Genomic DNA, 20,804 nt, shown 5'->3' on the forward strand with positions numbered 1-20,804 from the left:
ATTCTGAATGTTAAACGCAAGCTTTTAGACTCTTGACTGATGTCTCAAACGTCAAAGCTAAACTGCTTCACTTAGTGTTCACACAATAGCTGTCAGTCTCTGTGAATTTCCTTATTCCCACCCTCCCAAGGCATCTGTCAACATTCAAACTGAACCCGACCCTTGGATCCGAAGCAAACAGCTACTTGTTAGAAAGCCGAGTGATAAACTTTTCAAGTCTTCTGTTCGTTGTAACTGCAATGCTATAATAATGCAGGTGACTTTGAGGCTGAATAAAGTAGGACAGTAAGGAAAAAAAAGAAATTGCTACTCAACAGATTTGAAATTGTGCATTGTTGGATTTGCAAAAATACATGTTAAATTGCAATGCTGAAAAAGCAGCATGTGACTGGAGACGAAACAAAGACAAACTTAAAATGCGGAAAGAAAAATGAGCTGATAGGAGGAAAGTGTTTATGGTCCAATGTAAAAAACATTGTGTTTGAATGGAGCACTTGGAATGACTTTAATACACACTGTAACTTATTCTACATGTCAGTGCAACACAGTGGTATACTTGTAAAGTATGTGTATGATTATGGCTCTGATTAACAAAACAAAATGAATGTACTTGTATAGCCAGAAATGTAATGCAACTGTACCACACCGTATGCAACACTAAAATGTTCTGTTTACTAGTTATTAAATGGTGCACTGTTTAGTTTTTCTTTTAAATTTGAATTAATACAATGAATTTGTAAAAGCCAAAGCAGCGAGAACTATTACCTAAGTATGGTTTTGGAAAGAACTGTTCAGTAAAGCAATGATGGTATCTTTTTTAACTTGTTTGAGTACTAGATAAGCTAAAATAAAATACAGGTAGGTTAATACAGATGTGATGTGGGATGTATAACCTGATCTATTATGTTCTGTTAATTATTACTTTTAAATTTTGAAAAACTGAATACTTTCTAGCAGTTTAACTAAAAATAGCGTAAATGATTACTGGAATAAAATGCTGCACACAAGGGTTATTTTCGCATTTTGAGCATGTAAAAAAAAATATTTTAAAAACACAAAAAATGTGTTTTCCTAAAATTGAACTCTCAAAAAGGAGGGAGCAACTTTTACGCAAGTGCGGCTTATAAAATGATTTTTACGGTATGTATTTATTTATTTTTTTTAAATGGCAGCTGCTTGTAAGATCTTCATTATAAAACCTGTGTAACGCTACACCTACCATCTCCTGTGCAACATCCTCAGGCACATCTCTATCCAGGTCGAAGGAGAACTCGATGGCTTCGTTGTCCTTGTACTTCCCCTTTAGCTTCTTGATGTCCTCTATCCGAAGCCAGAGCTTGATGGCGATCTTCTCCCCGTCGTCCTCCTCTGCCAGCTCCACACGCACGCCGGTCTCCTCCTGGAAGAAGGCGTGGTTCAGCAGGTCCTTGATGGCGTACCTAACAAGAGGGAAAAGGAAACCCAGACAGGCTCACAACTCCTGCTAAATACGCACTCCCCTTTAATATATTCTTCCCTTGAAATACAAGATATATAGGGCCATATTTTAAAGTGTTTCCTCCATTCTTTAATTAACTCCTAGAAAAAAAAAATCATGTTAATTTTCCAAAATTGTACAGTTGTACCTCAAAAATGTTTATTTTTTTAAACTGGAGTAAACCCTATAGTTTTTGTTTTTTTTTAAATCTAACTTTGTAAAAGCATACATTTATCATTTATATACCATCTACATGTTCAGAATAATCAGGACTGAAATAACAGATGTGGTTTTATTCAGAACCACCTCAATTCAGAAATCCAGATTTAAGGATTTAAAAGAATGCCCAGGGGTATGAACATGTAGATTCATTATTATAAAAACACTGACATGAAATAGATATCTAATTATTATTGTGCTATGTACTGTGTATAGTGAGTTCAAATTGTATTTCAACGTATTGATCAAAATTACAAATCTGAATAAATCAGAAATCAGAATAACTTCTCTATAACTAGGGACCTGGAGAAATGTTTGTTATAGCAGGGTGTTCACTATAATATGGTTTGGCAATTTGCTGCATCAGAATAATGTCTTTGAATAATCATAAATATACAAGCACTTATTGAGATTACTTCACATTGAGCAACAGTTAAACAGTAGGCTATGTTTAAAAGAAAGCTGTAAAGAAATATTTACACTTACATGTGGAATACAGTACTTGCATGTCTTATTTGAAAAAAAATATCCAGCATAGATTGCTTCAGCTTTTTCATGCTTTTTTCAATGCATGCTGTTTCAACCTTGTTAACCAGTCCAAAAAGATCCTCAGTTCCAGGTGATGACTGTGTGACGCTAAGTAGCAACTGCCTTTCTGAACTCATCCAGTGAAGGGATAACTGGTTCTGTGCCTTCCACGTCACCAGAAATATCCTTATTCACTCCCTGACTCAATGTCAGTGATTCAATAATGTCCTCATCGCTCATAGCTGCTTGTGTAGGTGCTTCTTCAAATTCAATTTCCTCTAATTTTGTTTTTAAAATTCCCAGTGTATCACATTCCTCTCTAACAGACGGCATCTCCTTCTCCTGACCACTATTTTCTGCACACCATCCAGAATGTTTAAAGCAGTACATAAAACATGTTTCTGACACCTGCTCCCATGCTCTGTGTGTGAAGTGCATGGCTTGCATAATGTCCACCTAGCTTTTTTTTACTGCTGTCCATGCACTAGTAGAAACTTCCTGTACCAGGAAATGAAGCACTGAATAACCCCCCTTGCCCATGGGCTGTAGTACGTGTGTTGCATTAGGTGGGAGAAAGTGCAGATCAACTGTTTTCAGGTTGTTGACTTTCGGATGCGTAGGGAAATTGTCTGAAAAGCAGCACTTTACGGCGTTGAGATTACATTTTGATTGCCGAACTACCTAACCCATTCAGTCCGGATTTCTCAGTTCCTCCAGGCTTTTTTGTTGTGCCTGTACAATACCCTAATTGTCCGTTAGCGCCAGCTCAGTCATGGTCAGCATTGGCCAGATTTATGAGCTGATAAAGTCCAATTTTGTCAACATTATAAATGTCTCTAGGATTGCAGTTCTGGACAAGAGATGGAAATACATCCGTCAGCCATGTGCTAGTCACCTCCACGTAAACTCCAGTCTTTTACCTTTTAAATCATGCCGCTGTTTAAACCGATCTAGCCATCCATTTGCCTCGATGCCTTAAGAGGATGCAAAATGTCACCTGAGACGAGAATGATTTAGCAGACTTGATTTTTCCTCTGTTGGCTCCCATAGTTGCAACAGTGCTCTTTGCTAAGCCGAGTTCTTTGCAGACTGTGGCTTCAGAAATTTATTTTTTTCATGGTTGTGATCTGACTTGAAATTTTGTTTTCAGAGACAAAGACAATCTCTTACTCGTCATCTTCATGCACTTTGCCTGGCTGCAGTTGGCTCCTCCCTGGTTGCAGTTTGTGATAAGAGGACGGGTAGGCAACGATTGCATACGTCATGCATGATTCGCACTACAATAGGTTATCTTTGAATTAGCCAGCCATGGTCTTTGTTTTCACTGAGAGAAAAGTACATTCACACTGGAGAAAGTTCAGTGTCAGTCAGTACTGAGATCGTTATATCCAGGTCGATCCTGTAATGTGATCGTTCTATACAACTAATTTCCATTGAAGAAATCTGTTCTTGCTATTGGGATCATTAAAAATGAGGGTTTGTTGTAAGAAGGGTTTGTTATAGTGAAGTTCGCCTTTATATTATTTAGTTACTTTATATATAGTATTGTACGGTTTTATAGACATATTGCATTAAAACTGATGGAGATGATTTAAAAATAATATTCACAAACAATGTCTATTTCAGTGTATGCTGCCATTGTTTTTCTGCAGCCATTAGGCACAATTTAAAACAAAGCTTTTGCCTGCCTGGATGAGTCACAAAATAATTTGAAACCACTTCTTTTAGAGCAAGCACCACTATTAACCCATGTAATCTTAAAACCACTGCTGTGTCTGAAGTTTTGAAGGAAATGAGTTCATGAATAATTATTACAGCTGGAAAAATGTGACTGACTAGGCAGTGCCACAAACAACACAAGGCTTTCAAATCTGAAGTGAAGTAAGCCTGGATTGAACTCCCCTGGAGAGCGTGTAGCTTTTCTGGTTCGGATTGCAATGACTCAGATATTTACTCAATAACCCTGTGTTAAGGTGCTTGGTCTATGAGTTCAGGAGCTGCTCTTCAGGTCTTCAGGTTCACATATATACTGTATCTAGGCTAGATCAGCACAAGTGTCTTTTTATTAGTATGCGCCAGCAGTGTATTGCCAGAAAAGAACCAAGTAAAGTTGACCCAAAGTGGCAGATCACTAGGAAGTGTTGGTTTATGCTTAGACACCAGCCTGTCTTCACCTTGGATAGAAACCAAGCAGGAGACGATATGTTATCAGCTGTGACCACACAACCTACCGTTTTGAAGTATTGAGTCAATCGTATTTACATTAGCAATATCTGTTTGTGGACTTCATATCTATTATACAGAGCCGAGTGTGTGGGAAAACACCAAGGTCCTTATCAAGCGCTACTGTATATTCATATCCATGGGTAGAATGGCTCAGTTCAATGCTGCACCTTTCCATTAGAAACTTATCAAGAAGACACACAACCTGTCTTTTTGTTTAAAAAAAAAAAAAAATTGATAATTTTTCAACCCAATTTTAAAAACGGACAATTCTGACTGTCGTCTCACCAGGGCAGCCGACACACTGGTCAGTAGGACCACCTGGACTTGTTGGGTAGTCAGACCACTAGGGGTCATCCAGTTTTCCTCCTTAACTAATTGAGAGTGCAAAGACCAATGCAGCGCTCCCTTTGATCTGGCAAATTGGTGCTGGCATGACTCCAAGCAACGCTGTTTTTACTAGGGCTTGTATTCATTGGGTGCCTGGCTAGTAGGAGTCGCTGAAATGCAATAATGTGAATTATATAATTTTCTATTACCCTGTGGAAGCGCAAAGATCAATGCTGCTCTTCCTGTGGGCTAGTGCTGCACAAACCAATTACTCGGATTGAGCTCTCCACCGAAATTAGGTACTGACAATCAGGAAAGGGTGAATGGTGTGAATTGGGCTAAATTTACAATTCAAAGTGAAACAAGTGTTGCTTTGATTTGGGATGACTGCTGCATTTCTTAGACTGCGGATAACATAAATCCACACAGACCTAAGCAGCTGTTTCTTTAGTTGTGTCACTTGGAATGGTAAATAAGCCCAATCACCTGTGGAGAGCTTGATCCAAATAAATAGGCTCATGCAGCACTACAGTGGGCCATACATTCACACCATTCTAGCATGACTCACCATATACTCAAAGCAACAGTGCTATTACTAGTGCCTGCAGAAGAGGAGATTATAGAGATGCATAGTTCACACACCCTAGTCTCTGTAAGTTGCCTTGGAAAAAGGCATCTGATAAATAAACTAATAATAATGAATAATAATAATAATAATAATAATAATAATAATAATAATAATAATAAAAAGAATCACCTTTCGTCTTTGTTTTGGCGAATGCATCCTTCAATGATCTCTTTCACTTCAGGTATCGCTACCTTGTCAAAGCTGCCGGGCTTTACTCCCTATGATAAAGAAAAAAAAGTCAAAAAAAGAAGGAGTAAAGAAATAAAATCATCATGGGTCAAGGCTTCCAGCCCTCCCAGTGCGCCTAATGGAAAATTCCAGGTCAGGACTATATTTAGTCAGAGCTAGAGAGAGCCGGAGCTGCCCATACTGGAGTGCAAGGGCATGAACTTGAGATATTACAGGAATACTTTAGCAGTTTGGAAACATTTATGGCTGGTAATGAATGTGACACATTCCACTGGGCTAAGATGGAGAGTAAGCAGTCTCAGGTTGTTAATGAGCAAAAGGGAGGGGTGGTTAAGCTCCCTGCTTGAGTGAGCGCACTCTCTCGGCCACGATGGGATGTGGAAGAAACTGCCAATTCTTTGCAGAATATGCCACGTTCAGTATTCTATACTCCTCAACACTGGGCCTCAACTCTGCTGCATTTCCAGGGTTTTTTTCAAATGCACCCCAACACTTATTTATACTCTACACTGTTTGACAGTCCACATAAAAATAAAAAAAAAAACACCCTGAGCTAGAATGCAAAATTAACATTTATCCATTAACTTCACACACACTTCATAATAGCAATTTGTGCTAATGTTTCAACAAGAAGTCTGTACCAAGGTCTTTAAGGGACTTTATGGCAATGTTGTTTTCTGCACCACTGAGCCCAAAGTGACAGGGTGTGTGTTGTGTTGCATTAACATACAGCTGTAGCTGGGTTAGAGGCACAAAGTGAACTTGAGTGCCTTCAACAAACAAAGCTGTACGTTAATGAAACAACGCACAAGCCCTGGAGAGTTATCCTGCTTATAAAATGGATACAGTGAAAAAAGCAAAGAAAAATAAAAAAAAACAATTTTTCCAAAAAAAAACAAATTGTATTACATATCCTTCTGCTTTGGAGAAAAAATAGCCCCACAAACAAAGTTCTATTTGTTGTAAACTTTAAACTGGATGTTTTTAATGTTTCCATTTATTCTATTTAATTAAAATAAATGAAGCCTCAGGTTTTGTTTCTTGTAATTCTAGCCACGTGTCTATGGTCATGCCTCAGAAAAGATCAAATGTGACGAAAGGATTGTCACTCATTTTTTTAAACTTTAAAAGATCTCTCATAACGATGTGTATATTTATTGCAAGTTTAATATGTTGTGCACTGATAATTTATTAACTGAACTGCTTCGACAAAAATAAATTCCGCAGTGCACTGTACTATTTTGAACGTGAAAAAATCCTCAACAGCCAATCAGAGTGCAGAATCCAAACATTCTGTTTTATAAATAAAGATTATAGCTGGAGATTCGTAGCTGCGACTGTGTTGGTACATCACGGATGTACTGTCAATTCAGATTATTAATTAACATAAATGAATTTCTACTGTAATTATCCATTTAATCATAAACAATCAGTTTTTCCCTCCCCTCGGTAAATTTGTGTTAATGACACGTAAACTAGAACCGTTTTTTAAAACTCCAATTTAAAAGTAACTTTGCTCACAGAAACACACCCACCCATCTCACTAAAACAAAAGTGAGAAGCCTATGGTTATTCTTAGCATTATAGTGATTTTTTTTTTTTTTTTTTATGTCAGCTACACTGTTTATTGTGTGGTCCGCCGAGATAAAACCAAAATTCAGCTGGTCTGCAAACAAAAAAGTTTGAGAGCCACTGCCCTAATCAAAGTGAGTAATAACGTGAGTGTTTTCTGTGATGCGATATGAGATAGACTGAATTAAAGCAAGACTGGAATATCAATTAAGGAAGAAGAAAATGCAATCTGCTATAGTCTGGACCAGGCATAGTCAAGTATTTTATGTGAAGGTCCAAAATTCTTAGTTACTGCAAGGTGAAGGTCCGGAGCACATTTTATTACTTATTTATTGATTTATTTAATTTAGTATTTATTTCTTAGCAGATGCCCTTACCCAGGGCAAACTTGGTTCTTCCCTTGGTTTTTGGTCATCAAAAACTTTTTCATTAGTCTGCCTTTTTTGCTGACTTGTTTCTACATGACTTATTTCCCTGCCAAAACCATACAATTATATAACTACTGTGTTCTTATATGTTTCTGTGTTAGCAGACCCAAACATTGTGTTTCGCCACTGTTTATTGTAGCAAACAAAAGTCAATTAAAATATAAAAACCTTAGAAATAACACAAAAAATAGTACTGTTACATTCAATACATCTGTAATCTGCTAATACTCACAGTAACTTAAGTGGGAGACGTGGTAGGGCCTCAATGGGGTTGAGTTACAGGTGAGCTCAGTAAGAGCAATACTGAGATATGCACCAGTCAAAACAGAATGCCAAATATTAATACTATGAATAACGGTCATCTTGGAAAACAAATACCCACACACATATTGCTTAAATACTGTGTGCTCCCCCTCCCCCTCCCCCTCCCCAAGGATACTTTATTTTTCTTTGTGAAGAGTGATTTTTCTAAACTCAAACCATAAGGTATGAAAATTGTATCTGAATTGGGTATTTAAAAAAAAAAAATTTTTTTACTAATGACGATTAATAAGATTACCCATGGTCTGGACAATAAAAATCAGAGGTCAGTACTTATGTCATTGCTCTACAATTTTCAGCAGTAGGAGGTTATAGGAAGCTGACAAGAAACTGCTCAATAATACCCAGATAGAGCAAATTAAGACTATTTTACATAGATGGTCTTTCTTAACATAAAAAAAATATACATTCCAGGCACCACGAAAAGGGTATCTATTAAAAGGTAGGCAAACAGCATTAATTTACATTAAGAATAATACAGTAAGCAACTTAATTTGCTACAGTGTATACTCAAGCAGTCATACCCTTATAAAAGTTTCCCATAATAAAAACATAGCAAAGTGTAAAAAAGCATAGCAAAGTATCAGTAAGCATGGTAAAGAATAGCGAGATATGGTAAAGCATATTAATAAACATGGCAAACCAGGGTAAACTATGGCAAGCTTGGGATAACTGCAAAAAACACCATGGTAAACTTTATAAGGGTAATTGGATTTCACACCTGATTTAAGAAAGGCAACTAACAAAATATACTTAAAAAAAAAACTGCCATTTCAAAATCTAAAACATGAAATTACTGTACTATTAGGGTTTCCAGTAGACACTTGCAATATTCATTTGTAGTTTATTTGATTAAATGATTTTAAATAAAATATCTAAATTGTGTTCATATAGTTTAAATGTGTAATTCTAAAATTGTTGGCAATGCAAAACTTTTGGCCATATCTTTATATTTGGCACCTAGAAATACAGATGACAAAGCTACAGTACAAAAAGAAAGTGTGATTACACTATGCCACCCACCTCCTTGGGGAAGTCATTCTTGTCAGCCTTACAACAGCAACAGCACTGTGAATTGACGATTACAAACAAAGGGTAGATGTCTTTCATTCCAAAATCCATTGGAGAAATGTACAGCATGCCCAAGAACAGAAAAAGGCCCGCTCCTTAATGCAGAGTTGAACAGAATCTCACAGCTAGCCTAGCAGAGACCATTGTTTCCAAGTTGCCTCAAACTTCAGAAAAACCTCCAGGACTCCACAAGTGAGAGGACAATTTTCTAAGTGGCAGGTGTGCTAGCTCCAGCTCCTCCTAGCAATTACATCACATGACTATACATTAGCATGTCCTCTAAACTACTCCCTGCCAAGAAACAGCTTATTAAAATAGCCCTTTTTAAAGCAGGGGACTAAAAGGATGCGTTGTGGAGACTAAGTATGCAGCTCTGAGATTGCTATCTGAAGAACTACTAAAATAATAACCACCTGCCAGGTATTGCAATATTACAATTATTTTAACCTTTTCAGTGCCGTTTTACTACTGTAACAGTGTGCCTCTATCTGGCCACATGGTGTCCAGTTTTGATCTTTTTAAGAAGAGTTGAATTCTCGTGAGAGGTAGTCATTTCTAGACTGTACATGTTTGTATCAATGTAGGTTATTTTTCATGATTACACTTTTTTTTCTTTGTGTGATTTAATTCCTCCCAATCATTTAAATTACTTTAAAAAGGCCAGGAGTAGGGATTAAGATCAGTCCCAGAGAACAAACAGCCACTTAAAATAACTTGTGCATTAGCAACGGCTGACTACCCCTCTATCCAGCTGGCAAACTAGGACTGCAAGATCTTCTCCAGTAAAACTCCGATTCATGTTCTTGCTGAATCACTGTTAAGATGATCAGTGCCTGTACTATATCATAGCGCATGGGTGTGTTTCAGTGCATCCTCATGGATTTTAGCTGTTTCAGGAATGTTCAGAAGAATCTAGTCAAATCATAAGTCTAGATGTCCAATTGACCACCTGTGGAAACATTTGTGTATTTGTTTATTTTAATTTAAAGAGTTTCACTGTGAATTCTACTTTTAGCTCATGTGAAGAAAAAATCCATCCATTAGCAGTATAGTACTAACTAGTGTTAATTAAAACAAATGCCATGCTTCGAGACAATACTTGCAAAACTAAATGTCTTAGAATGGTAGTTTAAAGGATAAGGGAGTTCTACAGGACCCATTCTGTATGTTAAACTGTATTACATTCAGCGCTCTAGATAAGCTGTGTACTGGGTGTTTTATGCATTGAAAAAATACGACTTGCATATGATATTTAAACTTAATGTGTAAAGAATACACAACAATTTTGCTACACACAGCTTGAGTTTGCATGTCATCAAGTTTCTTGTACTTCTTTCGTTCCCGGCACCTCAATTTTGAACATACTGCAAGTGGTAGCTAAAGAATGGATCATAGAAATGCCGGGACAGTTAATTGCAGCCTGCCTGGGAATTGCCAGAAACACTTGACCAATATGTCTGGGTTTTAAACAACAAAAACAAAAAACACAATACGGGTTTGTGACCGGTGAATAAGCAACTGGATTCTTGATTCTTGGAGATTTCTTGGCACGGTCTTAAAGAATAAATAGCAGGGTTCCAAAAATATAGCGTTATATGACCCTATGTGTTGCTACAACTGTTTAAATAACATACCCGTCATTTCTCTTTTCATTGTTAATATCCTGACAACTTTTGAAATGTATAACTTTAAAGTCTTTTTCAAATCTCTTTTTAGAATTTCCACTCTAGTGCACTGGGGTTTGAGATCTGTTCTCAATCACTGCAGAAGGGCGATTAAACTAAAAAAGAAACATAACATGCTCTGGTTTTTCTATACCGTACCACATCATGGATCATTACTGCCGTGTTACCTGTTTGACAACGTCGGCAATAATCCTTACACTATCAGTGCACTAGAGCGGATATTTTAAAAGGAGCTTTGAAACCAACTTTAAATTTATAAGTGTAAAAAGTTGTTGGATGTTCACAAATGAAAAGAAATTACAGGTACATTATTTAAACAGTTGTAACAACACATGAGGATATGTAACAATATATTTTTTTGGAACACCGCTACTTAGTCTTTAAGCCCCTTTCAGACTGGCATGTGAGTCGTCTACACGATTTCAAGGTGCTTTTTGAAGAAGCAGGGCTGGCCTGGGTGATAGAAGCAAGTACACAATGGGTGTACGTAATGCCCCGGAAGCAGCTTCCTTCCAAGCTTCTCTGGATAGAATGGTCAGCCAAAATGTTGACTAAAGAAAATGTTTCTTCATCCCTGCTGCAATCTGACTCATGGTGGGCCTCAAATTCACAGAAATAAGGCTACACAAAAATGCTCAATCATGCATTTTGCCTCACTCGACCCAGGTCAAAGCATGTCAACCCAACATCCTGAGGTGGGTCACTGCCAACCCAGGTACGACCCTGGTACGTGGTTTCACACTACGATTGTGACCCGGGTAGGAGCGCCAGTGTGAAAGTGGCTTTAGTCCCCCCTCAACCTAACCTACCAAATTGACCTGTTTTTCAAACACATTCTTTTGGACGATAAATCTATACGATAAATACAATATTCTGTGCTTGAAGAGAGGGGAGATGTCTTATATTGCTATATCAATGCGCTTTATAAGGAATACAAATGTTATAATTTCTTTATTTGCATTTGTGAAGTATTGATACAGTTTTTAAAATATTTTTTGTTTTTGTTATTAAATTTTTAGCATGATTGTCAACTTGGAAAGGGAGAGCATAACAGACTGAGAAAGGAAGATTTACAGTAGATAAAGAAACTAACAGCCACTACAAGTGGGATGAGACTCGGGAAGGCAGTGGCTAACTACATCAAGATTAGCAACTAATATTATTAAGATTATTAAGGCAGGACTAAATTGCTGCAAAAAAAACTGATTTTTTTTAGCAGAAAATAAGGTAAGCCATAAGTACAGTATATATTGAAAGTACTCATGACTTCAAGGTAATGATGCATTTTATTCACCCAAAATACATTATACTCATATAGAGTCTAAATTGGAGAGTAAATTACTCAATGAACCGAAACCTTATCTGGAGCGGTGATTACATGTTTTCAAAGTATTAATGCAAAAGGTGCGTGTCAGTTTTGTGCGTGTGTGTGTGTGTGTGTGTTTGTTGAGCAATCATACGTGAGAATACATTGCTTAAAGAGTAAGTAGCTTCCAATGTCACTATAATTTCTTTTTTACATTCACCTTTCTATTGTATGGTCTTTGCAATCATGCTGCATGGATCTGTGTTCTGTTGCTCCAATATTGAGCATCTGCATTTACTGGAGTATCTTAACTAAACTGCCTTCCTCACTGCATGTGACTTTTCAACTCGCCTTTAACCTTTAAAACCTTCAGGTTCTGGGCTAACAAACAACTTGCTGTGATTTGCATGGTCGTGCTTGCAAACTTAATCGAATTCTAGGACTATCGATGTGGTGCTGCAAAGGAGGGAGGGATGAAGTAGGATTAGGTGTTTTGGTCCCACATTATCTGAACATGTGGGAGACCACTGTAAAGTACATTAGTGGGATCTAACAGTCTGCTAGGGTGTTGGATGTGTATAACTTTCACAAAAGATTAGAGGCAGTCAAAGCTCATAGTATTGTTACCACTAAACCAAACAATGGCAGCGGTCAACCCCAAACTCGTGTTTAATCTTACAACACTGAAATCCCCCCAGTAAAGAAATTATAAAGGAGAATATTCTACATTCATTCCAAATCAAGTGTCCCATATATTTTCATTCTAATGTGTTGCAGGCATGCTGGTGCTGTATCAAATTCACAAAAGATGTTATGCTGTGCTCTCTGTAGTTTTGCCTGAAATCATTCTGAATCTAAATTAAACTAATATGTATGCCTGTTAGCATACATTTCAAAACTTATACAGGACTTGCGTGTTGTGTCCCATTTTTTTTTTTTTTATTATTTCAGTACTAGGCAACTTTACAGAATGATACACAAGATTATTTTACTGGTCTGCTGTTTAGAGTGGAGTTCTCTTTCCTACTCTACTAGAGCTGTCTGCCGTTTTCAATGAGGTGATCTTTCCTAGACATCTATACATATCCGCAGCACTGAAATAATTGATCAGTAGAAAAAAGATTTTGAAGCTGCAACCGACTGACGTCACAGGACTTTGCTCGCTGCCTTAGTCACTTACAGCTACAACCTACATTTAAGACTGTAAACAAACTGGACTGTCATCCACACCTGCTTTCTGATAAATTAGAATACACTGAAGACTACACTTGGAATTTTGTAAAACAGACACCAATGTAAAATAGTAGCTTGACTGTACCGAATTCAACTTAAACAGTAACTTGCTCCAACAATGGGTGGAAACCGTCTTCAAGCAAGCATTTAAATGCTGTATGAAAGGACTGCATCCTTTTTTAAAGGAATATTCACAGCTACAAGTTTTACCTTTAATTGTTTATTTTTATTATCAACATTATAAACAGATCGCAATAGCAGTAGTAATTAGGTGAAACAATTTGTGTGTATTTACTGGGACCTTCATAAATCCCCAGATTCTATGGCTTTCAAGGTAAGGAATGTCTACTAAGATTCATCATAATCAGATAAGCGGTTCTCTAAACACATATATAAAATATAAATACTGCATGCTTGCCCCTTGGAGGACATGCGAGTTGCCATTGAGGCAGTGCCTAAACAAAGAACTGCTATGTTGCCAGTGCGCCAGATAAGTGATCAGAAGAAAAACAGAAAAGACCCTAGCTCTCAAGTTGAACTCTAACTGCACTTTGCTATCCTTGGCATAAGGTCTGTTATGAGAACAGGCAGGCAATGGGAGCTCCCTTCCATGCAATCAGCTGACTGAGCAGGAGAGCATGGTAAATAACTGTGACTAACTTGTGATCCAGCACTGGTTTAAAAAACAATCTGGAAAAGGATGTCCGGCAACAGTCAGAATTAGTGTACCGTGACATTCTAAGAAACTGACACTATAACCAAGTTAAAAACAATTCGGCTAATGCACTGTTCTTAAAACGTGCTCCTGAATGCATTTATTCTAAACAGCCTTGAAAATAAGAATCTTGGACATACAATACTCTAGCAAATATTTGCATTTAGAATCCCTTACAAAAGTTTACAGTTGTAAATGTAAACAGCAGTAAATATAGCTTTTTCCATGGTTATACTGGCATTTACCATTGTTCAGCCTTTTTTTTTCTTTTTTTTTTTAATATGCATTCCCATACCACTCTTGTGTTTACAAAGTTTGCTTATGCTTTACCATGCTTTTACTAGGATAAACTTTTACAAGTGACTTTTCTGATAGTTTTAAAGCTTGTAAATTATTTGTGGGAGTTGGTTTACTTAATTAAAATGATGCAAGTCTCAAACAATATATAAAAAAAAAACACCTTAATTGAGATAAAATAACTTATTTTAACAGTAAAAACAGGTATTTCGTGCTATTTCACGATTAAACAGAAAATATAGTAAAGCAGAAAAAAAACTTATCACATTCAAAACTGATCACTTCTCTCTAGAGTTATTATACATTAAATGCTCCTAAATATTTAAATACTTACCTCACAACAGTAAATGTTAAATTGTAGAACTATTATTTTTTTTATTTACACCTAATAAATGTTCTAGTTTCACCATCAGTGAATTATCAAACAAAATAAAAACCTAAAATTAAAGTAAAAAAAAAACAGAGGCACACGTGAAATTTTCCATCTTTGATGCAGCTGATGTCTTTTTCATTGAAGACATTTCAAAGAAATTCTGCACCTCTGCCGTGTGTTCAATTATTTACCGGAGGGTACCTAAACCTGCTGCCAGGTTACTAAATGCAGTGTAACAGGTATCATTAGAGCCCTGTGTTCTTCTCAAATATGAAATGGCAAAAAATAAAACGAAACGCAAATAAAAACAAAAGAAAAAGAAAAAAACACTATAAAGCAAACATAGAATTACATTTTTAAATAGGGAGGTTTATACAAAAAACCTTAAGAGAAACGGAAGCTATAACTAGCACTTGCGCAGATATATAATTTGGAGCGAGTTGTTTGGGAATTAAAATTGTGCTGGAAGAGAAGAGATGCTTGTTTCTAAAATGCCTAAACCACGCATAACAACAGTGACAAAACAACTGTCGGCTGGAATTAGAGTCGAAAGATACCATCAAGCATTAGCTGTTTATTCTTTTTGGGGGAAAATATGGCTTGTTTACTTATATTTTGTATTAGTATTGTAATTCTTGTTTTATTTCAAGTGGTGCAAACTTTGCACTTGAGCAAATGCTGTTTTGAATTTGAATGAATTAATCTGCTTTGCTTACTGTTTAAAAACTGAAACCACAAGCTTGTTGTATAGGGTTATATACTTGCATACCTCACCAAAATTAAATTACAATTCCTATCTTTTTTTTTTTAATGCACAGATTGCTGTATGTGCAATTATTATGACAGCCCCACAATAGCAGGGCAGTGTATATATATAATCTTATTGTAATTTTACAGATGGCAAGGGCAGTATCTATTGTAAATAGGCAGTTAATTAAAAAGAGTGGGGGACTGTATCATTACTGCCACTAATGAGAAATTGTGGTACCTAAATTATTTTTCTGTGCGCGGACGGTCTGTCAAAATGTAATACAAAAGCAGGAAATATTTAATAAAAAATAAATATGTAGTTAAAACATGATGTATATTATACTATTATTGATACACATCTATTTTAGTTGTTTTATTAATGTGTATCTGCAATAAAACAAAATAAAATGAAATTTGTGAATTATAAAACAAATAAAAATAATTTCACAGGGTTCCAGGTATCATCAATAAGGCAAGCATTTGCAATATTTATTTATGTGATAAAAAAATATGTATACTTACACTATTCTTTCACATTGAATTTTCACAGGGAACTACACATTACACAGCAATAGGTACATGTCATGGAAATTGTGAAATCCTTGATAACTGAAAAAATACAGTCTTAGTCCTAAGTGACATAATTGAAGGATACTTAGAATACATGTTATAATTTATGAAAGCCAAGTTTGACTAGGATAGAAATACAGTAATTTGTAGTATATTAATTATACAATTCTGCAACAAAAGTAGTACATAATACATAAATTACAGATGATCCCAAAAAGTATTGGAATCTAATAATATGCTTCATTGATACATTATTATTGTTATTATAAAATGTGGTTTAAGCAAAAAAATCACGACTATAAAATAATTAAATTACTGTACCAAGCTCAAATAAACTGTTGTGTTTTATGACAGGTGCTATATTAACGTTGTTGTGTTGTATTGCTTTCTCAATCTAAACCAAAAGATAATAAAAATACCTCTAGTCAAAATGTTTGCCATTGAATTTATTATTAAGTCTTGTTTAATAGTGCTTCTAAATTCAGCACTATTGAGTGTTTAATAGTTATGGAAGCCAAGTTAAGTATAAGCACTGCAAATTATCCACAAATTATCCCCAGCACTCGTGCTTCTGCACTTAAGCATGGAAAAAGCTGTTACTTTCAATGTCACGAAATACACATTAGGAGTGAGTAACGCTCTTACAAAAATCAAAAAAGTGTAGTTAGAACTGGTTTTAGAAAAAAGAGCTGGCTTTTCATTAACTGGAAGGGTTAAAGCAATACTTTTGTCTTTGAATGAAAACCAGCTAAATATATGTCATCAAGCTTTTAAAAACACAGGTCCTATCAACAAGTAATTGGCTCTGCATGACAGACAGTGTAGATTGGCCCTGTGATAACTTTCAGAGGTTGATCAGGAGATATGAATCTGATTTCACAACAAAAACAGGGTGTTCACTTCCCCTATTCTTTTCAATGAAGAAAAAAATAGATTAATAAAATGATGCGGTATGTGAAGCTGATGAAAGACAGTCCATGCTATAGTTTGCTGCACTGTTAAACGAGCACACGGGTATGATGGAATGCTTCAGCCTGTGAAGAAGGACACCTCGTCCTTCAGGTTAGCCAGACAATTAATGTATCCAGGTTTATTAACTAGTGCTGGGACAAATATCTGAATATTCAAACAAATATGGCTTGAGGCAAAAATGACCACGTTTGTTTTTGTACCTCAAATTTATAATTGACTTCATCAAGCAATCATGAACAGGAAACCCATGCATACATGAAATAAACTTCAAACATGCTACGCTGCACAAGTGTTTCACTGCACTACATAGAATAAGTCTTTTTTACTGTAATATGTACAAAAGGGTTGGTATTTGATCACCCTACAGTATATCCTGCCAGGCTACAGATTTGTTTTGTCCAGCTGTGAGTTACCCAAGTGGTGTACAGAGTGATCATATAAAATACCTAACTTTCTTTTTCCAGCTTACTACTTACTAAATCTGACTATTCTTCTGAACAAACTATAAACTGTACACTTGTCTGATCTGCAATGAACCGTTGTAACATCACTCTCTTCACAATCCAACCTAAGCATCAACACATTGCAAAATAAGTGAAGGTCCAGTGTACACCGAGTACAGCATGTTACTGCACAATAATGTCAACATAGTCTTACAACAAATGAACCAGATTTGTAAATGATCAAATCTGAAAGCACTTCATCAAAAATAAAAGTTAAAAAGACACTACACAATCGCAAGCAAGGGTCCAGTGACTGCCTGAAAAAGCTCATGGATTGTTTGACTGATAAAGGGTCTCAATTCTCATCATAAAAGTTTACCATGGTCATTTTGCAGATTCCCATGATTTTCTATGGTTATACTATGCATTTACCGTACAAGCATGGCTTGTCATGTGTTTGCGCTTCACCATGTTTCTCTGTGCTTTAGATTGCTTTCACTATGCTTTACTACACTTTTGCTATGGTAAATCTTTGTAAGAGTTTTTATATCTTCCTGGCAGTAATATTTTGTGGCACCTTTATGGACGAGCACATAAAGAACCAATAGGGTTGAAACGTCACCAGAATCAAATCCAAGTTGGCACAAAAATGAGTCTAGAATGATCAAAGAGCCTCATCACTGCATCTCCTGCACATGTGGAAGGAGGGTTACAGTTTTCACAGAATTAGCAGAAAAGATGAACAAACTTCCCCTGGGCAGTTCTCCAGTTCCCCTGGGCAGTGGGGTTTAAGCCTGTTCTGGCTCATTCTTTCACTGACAAGCCATTTCATTTTCTGCCAGAAATATTAAAATATGCCAAAACTGTCATCAAATTAAAACATGCCAAAATGAAACAGCCACAGTGTTTAGCTTTGGGCGACACTATGAGACACAGGGAAGAACAGTATGTCTCTGTGTGGGTTATTCTTTTCACAAGCCACAGCAGTATAATTTAGGCCATCATAAAATATAAGCTAAGCTGTATCTATGTCCAAAAAACAAAAGATCCAAAATGAAGACACAAGATCAAATGTTTGTCTACTTCACTTTGTGTCAACTCATTATACATACATTACAGAATAGAGGTCAGGGATGACATTTGCAGTAAGAAATTATTAAATTAATAAAAACCTGGAGACCCCCCATTGCATTTTCATCCATTCCTTTTTTTTCTTTTTTTTTTTTAAATCCCTTCCTGGTTTTACTATGCATGAAATATTTAATATATTTTGGAAACAAATATATTTTCCTTTTTTTTCCATTGCTTTATTTGGGGGAAATAATATATTATAATAATATAGTTTTTAATATGAGGTCATCATGCATTTGTGTCTTCCATATGTCCCCATATAAAGACTAGATGTGTTTTTTTTATCCATCCCCATATGAGACCATGCATGAAAGGGTTAACAAGGCACCCTTGAGCTGGTTACCTATACACTGTGGCTAATCAAGCTCGTAATAAAACCTGGAATGGGTGAAACTGATAAGAAATAAGACTTATTTCTATCCCTGAAATATGGCAATCTTTACTAATGTATTACTACTCTTCTTGTTTACATTCAAGTTGTATATCTTTCTTTTGTTTGGTGCTGGTGAGTTTTTAAAAGCCATGGGTCCTCAAAAGGGCTCTCACTGGAGTGTTAACATTAACCTTTGCAACGCTCTGCCCCCAGTGGATGTATGAAACACCACAGCTTGTTAAACATGATTTTTCTTACAGCCACTAGAGGCAGTGTTGCATGCGGACTGTAATGTTCACTATCTGGAGTACCAGCAAAGACATGTTTGAGAGCTCTTTTGACAAACAGATTATGATACACAAAGTGATTATAAGCAATAAGAATACATTAGTTAGGTATTGTGTAGGAATATATTCTGTCAGATGAGGTGCAGCTCTTAATCAAGTGTGTACTACTTCTAGCAGGACTTTCAGAAGCTTGGTCAACTTGCTCCAAAATAACATGAAATACTGATAACAGTGAATTAGTGCAGTACAATTAAGTGTCAATCTGGCCCAATTAGTGAATTATCAAATTGTGTAATATGGAGGGAGCACTGTATTTCAAAGAATACTGCATCAAAACGTGTGTTTGCAGCAGATGAAGTGGTGGGAAAATCATACGCTCATGCCTAAATAAAACGTTTCACACTTGTTGTCTTTATATTTATTTTGACATAAAACAACCTTAAAACAAAGGAGACCCGATATCTGGAAGCCAGTGTGCACACACCCCTTATAAGGCGCCCCTTTATACTGTGGAATAGTTTATAAGGCGGTAGATTCATGACTAGTGCTGCACAAACCAATTATTCAGATTGAACTCTCCACAGAAATCAGGTACTGACAATCAGGTGAGGATCACTGGTGTTGATCAGGCGAATTTACCATTCCAAGTAAAACAAGTGATTTCTGTGGAGTGCTCAATCCGAACAATCAAATAATCTGATTGTACAGCACTAGTCATTTTGCACCACACTAGCACTACTATTACACCGTGTAACAATTATTTTTATTTTTTTTGTTCCTGGGTAGTAAGTGTTATTTCCTAATTGCTTATGCCTCAAAAGTATAGAAAATGGCTATTATTCCCCACAAACTTTGCTTTTGTGACCAGGACAGGTACATTTCAAAATATCACTATTTCCAATGAGAAAACGGGCGAATTTGTGTCTTTTCGTTCACATAAAGTCAGAAAAAAACAACATATGAATCCAAAATTTACAGTATAATTGTAAATCTCGAAAAACTACTCACTTCTAAATCTTTTGTAGTCATTTTTGTATTACTTTAGTATAAATACATGTTAATTTGGATTCATATGTTGTTTTTTTCTGACTATGTGAACGAAGACACACAAATTCACCCGTTTTCTCATTGGAAATAGTGATATTTTGAAATTTACCTGTCCTGGTCACAAAAGCAAAGTTTGTGGGGAATAATAGCCATTTTCTATACTTTTGAGGCATAAGCAATTAGGAAATAACACTTACTACCCAGGAACAAAAATTGTGTTACATAGTGTTATCAAACAGAAATGGCATGGTCTCTTCACTATGGCTGCAGACCACAGCATTATAAATGGGGAGCACTGTATGTGGATTTCTTAATTATTCTTATTATTTTTTTATTTATTTCTTTAAGAGACACAGGAGCAAAACACACTCACACTGGTGACTCTGCGGTAGATCTGCGCAGCATTCTGACACTCGGAGTATGGGTACTCAGAAGTTGCCATCTCCAACATACACATTCCGAAAGCGTACACATCCACTGACTCGTCATATTTCTCCTCATACATCTCAGGGGCCATGAACTCAGGGGTACCTTAAATTAAAAGAACGATTCAGACTCTGAGTGTCTCAGAGAGCAGAGAGCCGGGCTGCTCGGCTGCTGCTACACACCGGAGGAGGAGGAAGACGAGATGAAGAA

The 20,804-nt window shown here is 36.3% G+C and overlaps 1 protein-coding gene across 1 annotated transcript in view; it reads right to left on the reverse strand.

Annotated features, from left to right (window-relative positions):
• Positions 1-20,804, reverse strand: part of LOC121317843 (serine/threonine-protein kinase WNK1-like) — a 174,047-nt gene that overhangs the window by 59,394 nt on the left and 93,849 nt on the right. Inside the window, exons 5-7 of the mRNA XM_041253944.1 lie at positions 20,542-20,699; positions 5,535-5,623; positions 1,216-1,439 (exon numbers count right to left, since the gene is read on the reverse strand). Of these exons, the coding sequence (XP_041109878.1) occupies positions 1,216-1,439; positions 5,535-5,623; positions 20,542-20,699 (471 nt within the window). The remainder of the gene's footprint in view (positions 1-1,215; positions 1,440-5,534; positions 5,624-20,541; positions 20,700-20,804) is intronic.

Source organism: Polyodon spathula, chromosome 7 (assembly GCF_017654505.1).
Source record: "Polyodon spathula isolate WHYD16114869_AA chromosome 7, ASM1765450v1, whole genome shotgun sequence".
NCBI lineage: Eukaryota > Metazoa > Chordata > Actinopteri > Acipenseriformes > Polyodontidae > Polyodon > Polyodon spathula.